This window comes from Protobothrops mucrosquamatus, unplaced genomic scaffold (genome assembly GCF_001527695.2).
Source record: "Protobothrops mucrosquamatus isolate PMUCROS unplaced genomic scaffold, P.Mucros_1.0 scaffold10390, whole genome shotgun sequence".
In the NCBI taxonomy this organism is placed as follows: Eukaryota; Metazoa; Chordata; class Lepidosauria; order Squamata; family Viperidae; genus Protobothrops; species Protobothrops mucrosquamatus.
This window is the reverse complement of record NW_015396176.1, coordinates 1-4617: the sequence shown is the minus strand read 5'-3', so window position 1 is coordinate 4617 and position 4617 is coordinate 1. Positions and strand designations below refer to the sequence as shown.

At 39.1% G+C, this 4617-nt stretch overlaps 1 protein-coding gene across 1 annotated transcript; it reads left to right on the top strand.

Annotated features, from left to right (window-relative positions):
* Window positions 1-204: 204 nt before the first annotated feature.
* Window positions 205-3176, top strand: LOC107301167 (MKRN2 opposite strand protein-like). Its single transcript, XM_015830428.1, has 3 exons — window positions 205-487; window positions 789-838; window positions 2977-3176. Exons 1-3 carry the CDS (start codon window positions 270-272, stop codon window positions 3174-3176), a joined length of 468 nt encoding a protein of 155 aa, XP_015685914.1. The 5' UTR covers window positions 205-269.
* The last annotated feature ends 1441 nt before the right edge of the window (window positions 3177-4617 follow it).

The following is a 4617-nucleotide window of genomic DNA, read 5'->3' as shown; positions in this document are numbered from 1 at the left end:
TATTTATCAAACTAAGTCAGCACACAAGTACCAGATACAATTAATACAAAAAATGAACGCTATCTCTTTAAAAGCATATCCAGGGAAAAGCTGTCCCTCCCATATCTTGTATCTCATTTGCTAATTCAGTCCACAGTAGAGGAATAATTGGTGCTGGGAGCTGTCATTCTCAACTAATCTCTTCCTTCCTTCAATGTCCAATTCTACTGACTTCTGTTTATTAAATACAAGTTGGAAAGCAGGTTCATTTATCCAAGGAAGAACTAATCATGCAACCTCTGGATTCAGAGAGAGCCTTAATTAAGGTCACCCACTGTGACAAAGACATTTTTGGCTCCTTTGTTCCAGAGAACTGCCCACTATGTGGGCAAAGGCTGATTTACAGAAGTCTGGAAGAAGCACCTGTCAGTATTCCAAGCCCATTTGTTAATGGACACGGAGAAAAATGTTCTTTTTTACTGAAGCCCACTATAGGAACATTTCTAAGGTATGGATTTTCCTTGTTATTCTATGTTTGGAAACAAGGCACATAGAAGCTGCCTTCTATCATTGCTGGAATATAAGGCAAGCACCAATTTAGAAAAGGTGGATTCCTTATATCTAATTGCTGGAGAGCTTTTTACTCAATTAGAGCTTTTTAGAAGTAATTACTCTTGCTAATAAAATAACATTTCTATCTCTAATTGTATTTGAATGGCATCATATACAGCTTATTTTTTCAAAAATTCTTCTAATAAAAAAAATCTCTAATGTCTTTTTCCAAAATGAAACATTAAATGTCTTTTCAGAGATTATGATGGAGATTCTGACCTTCATGTTGGAATAACCAATACCAATGGTAAGAAAAATATATAATTAATTTTCTAATATGAAGTATCCATGCATTTTAAGTATACTGTACAGGACAATTTGTATTTTCTATCCTGCAAAGTAGTTTGATTACATGCAGTGCTGACAGCAATATGAAATGGCCTCTATGAAGCAGTGTCACCTAGTGTGGGACCTAGGAAATGTACCTTTGTTGTCATAGCTCCTGCCTCTTGGAGCACCCAGAGATTTGAGGGCCCCAATCCTGCTTACCTTCTGGAAAGTCATAAAGACCTGTGTTCCCCCTCCCCTCAGGCACTGTAACCAGGATGTTCAGTGAAATTTAGCATATATCTGTGTCTTGTGTAGGTACATATAATAGTTTATGATTGTGTATTGTGGAGAAAATCTAGATTGCTGAGTTGCCACCGACTTCATGATACATAATTATTGTGTTTTACCTCTGTTTGCTGACCAAAATTCCATTGATTTTTTTAAGTTTTTAAGAAGAGACTGGACAGCCATTTGTCTGAAATGGTGTAGGGTTTCCTTCCTGAGCAGGGGGTTGGACTAGATACAGAGGTGTAGCGTGGGGGGTGCAGGGGGGGCCGGCCGCACCGGGCACAACATCTGGGGGGGCGCGCTCGCACTCGCAGCTCTCTGCCCCTGCCTGGCTCACTCACTCTCTCTGCAGTGCTGGCTGTGCGAATCCGATCCGAGCCGCCAGGTCGCCGACGCCACCCACTGTGGAGGGGGAGGGTGCCTTGCCTCGGGTGCTGACAACCCACGCTACGCCACTGACTAGATAACCTCCAAGGTCCCTTCCAACTTTATTATTATATGCAAACTAGGTTGCTAGTAGTGATGAGAATCGAAACTGAAGCAGCTGCATAGGCCCAATCCTCTTTTCAAACTATCTAGTAATCTATCCCACTGACAGAAAAGTGGGGAGGCAACATACCTTGGAGCTGAATTTACTTGATCACCCTTCTGTGCCTTGTGCCTAGTAAATTAATGAGCCTTTGAGAAAGACAAAGGGGGGGGGGGCGCTTTTGGAAGCATTGTTTTTAAAATTATTAATTTTAAATGTTTGCTAAATCTCACATTTGTGCAGAAGTTCAGTTCTGAATTGCTTGCAAGGGCTAGGATGCTCTTTGTTCAAAGAAGAGTTGGATGCTTGCACACTTGTACTGACAACATGTGAATTATGATGGTTCTCTGCCCCTCCACTCTTCAGGCCACTACCTTCTTTCTATACATAGGATGCAAAAGCATCTTTAAGAACAGGAGTGTCAAACTGCTGGCCCACGGGCCGGTTGCATCATGCAGAGGCTGCGCCCACCCCAGCTCCGGCAATGCAAAAAAAAAGTTGCAATATGGCGCAACACGTCACGTAACACGGCGAGTTTGACACCCGTGTTTTAGTGTCTTAATTTCTACTCTTTTGCCTTTCTTTCTCTCACTATTTATTGACGGCCCAGTATCTGTTCTGTAGCAAACATTGCTGGGCTCTTGTGTTTCTCACTTTTTCAAATTATTTTGTTGTCATTATCTTTTTTCTTTACCTCAAATCTAAACAATTTTAATTAAAGGAAGTTTCTCGCTGAACATAGGGTTTATATACAAGTAGAGTTAGCCTATTCATTAAAATTTCACCAGTCTTTTTCATTTGCTGATATTTATGTTGAATAACGAGGCAATCTTTCAGAACTGTCTTGCATATTGGGCATCAACATGTAGGTTAAGAGTGTATGTTGTGCAGCTTGTAGAATGGCAGGCTTGTAGGACAAGCCTGAAAGATTTAATTATGTCATTCGAAATGGGAAGATGGATAAAAGATGGAAAAATCTGAAAGGTTATTTCATGTTTACAAAGTAAATTTAGCAGTCAAATATTCTATTTCTGTTAGAATAATCCTATTGTTCAAAATGATACATTTTAATGTTTTTGAGACATCAAAAGCTTAGACAATTGGATGCTCAGAAAGGCACATTTGGTAAATATTCTTTGTTCCGCTATTCCACCTTATTCTTATAACCAGGATTTTCAGATAACTTCTGTACATGTCTGTAAAGGAAATGAAAATATTACAGGAGATAGTCACTAAGTTACCATTGTATATACAGCAATTTTGCCCTTCTGATCACATCTGTTGTTTTTATTTTGTAGGTTTGGTTTATAATTACAATGAAACTGGCATTACCATTGCTGAATATGGATGGGAACAATGTGTAAGCATTCCACTTGTGCAGCCTGATATGTATGCCCTCCTTAATCAATGGGATACTTATCTAGAACAATTTTCAACAACAGATATTTGGCTTCCACACAGGTATGGCATTCAAAATGGTATTTGTGACTCCATCTAATAAGTTAAGTTTTTGGACTTTGCTTAGGCTGTGAGTTACAGACGAGTCTCATGCAATCATTTGGAGAGAATAAACCCCTTCAGAACCGTTGCCTTCATTAACCTGTTTCAAGAAATAGAGGTAGTCCTGGGTTAATGACTGCATTGTTTACCAACTGTTTGAACTTACTATGGAACTGAAAAAGGTGCTTATCCCATGGTCACAGGATTGCCATTTGCAATCTTCTCAGCTGGCTTCTGAGAAGCAAAGTCAGAAGGGAAGCCAGCAGTAAATTGTAAGTTGCAACTTACGTTAACATTGTGCTGAATGATGTGGTTCACTTAAATGACTGCAGGAGAACTGATGCTGTTCACCAGGAACAGTCACGTGATTTTTCACTCAATGACTGCATCACTGAGTGATGGAGTTCCCAGTCCCAAATGTAGTTGTTAAACAAGGACTATCTGTGTTTAAACAAGAGCTCTAAATGAACAGATTGCAGTAGAACCAGCTGATAAAACTTTGGAGAAATTATTGATTATTCTACAACAGAAAGCAGTCCCAGTGTTCTATATTTCTATATGTTAAGATGTATAGGCTTCAATTATCATCAGGTCAAATAAGGTAACACCCTCAGGTGGTAGGTGCTAGATGTTTGTTTTCTGAGATTTCTTCATTCTTCCAAAAGAAAGGTTTGGTTTGTGAAATGAAAACTAGTCTCAGAAGCAAGCTGGAAATAACTTTTCAAAATATATTTTTGAAAACTTGGGATACAGGTAGTCCTCGGCCTACAGCCATTCATTTAGTGACCATTTGAAATTACAATGGCACTGAAAAAAAAAGTGACTTATGACTGTTTTACAATCATTGCAGCATCCCCCATGGTCAAAAAATCTGGAAGCTTGGCAGCTGGCATGTATTGATGATGGCTGCAGTGTCCCGGGGTCATGTGATCACTTTTTGTGACCTTCTGACAAGCAAAGTCGAGGAAGCCAGATTCAACCACATTACTAACTTAACAACTGCAGTGATTCGCTTAACAAATGTGCCAAGAAAGGTCATAAAATGGGAGAAAACTCATTTAACAATTGTCTCGCTTAGCTGTAGTAATTGTGGGCTCAGTTGTGGCCTTCTTAAGTCGAGGACTACCTGCATTTAATTTATTGGAATCTGAATAGTTTTGAGCTCTTTGTCAATTGCAGAATTTTGTATGAAAGTTTCATTCCATAAAAGTAGCCTGTGTGGAAAAATAAATTGAATATCTTGCTATCCTTAAAGGAGAGGAATTACATGACCTCCTAATGAGAATAACCTTGGTGGCTAGCATGTGTATTGAAAAATATTTTTCGTTCTGCAGAAAATTATGAGCAGATTTGCTTTTTTGTCACAATATGGGCATTGAGTTTTCATCGTTAAGTGCAGCACCTTCCTACGATCAGCTAAGCAATCTAAATTTTTTCAG

Bases quoted from the DNA above. Each gene is read 5' to 3' on its own strand.
- LOC107301167 (XM_015830428.1), top strand. From the start codon at position 270: ATGCAACCTCTGGATTCAGAGAGAGCCTTAATTAAGGTCACCCACTGT. The intron at 488-788 runs GTATGGATTTTC...ATGTCTTTTCAG, and splicing joins ACTATAGGAACATTTCTAAG to AGATTATGATGGAGATTCTG. The intron at 839-2,976 runs GTAAGAAAAATA...TTTATTTTGTAG, and splicing joins TGGAATAACCAATACCAATG to GTTTGGTTTATAATTACAAT.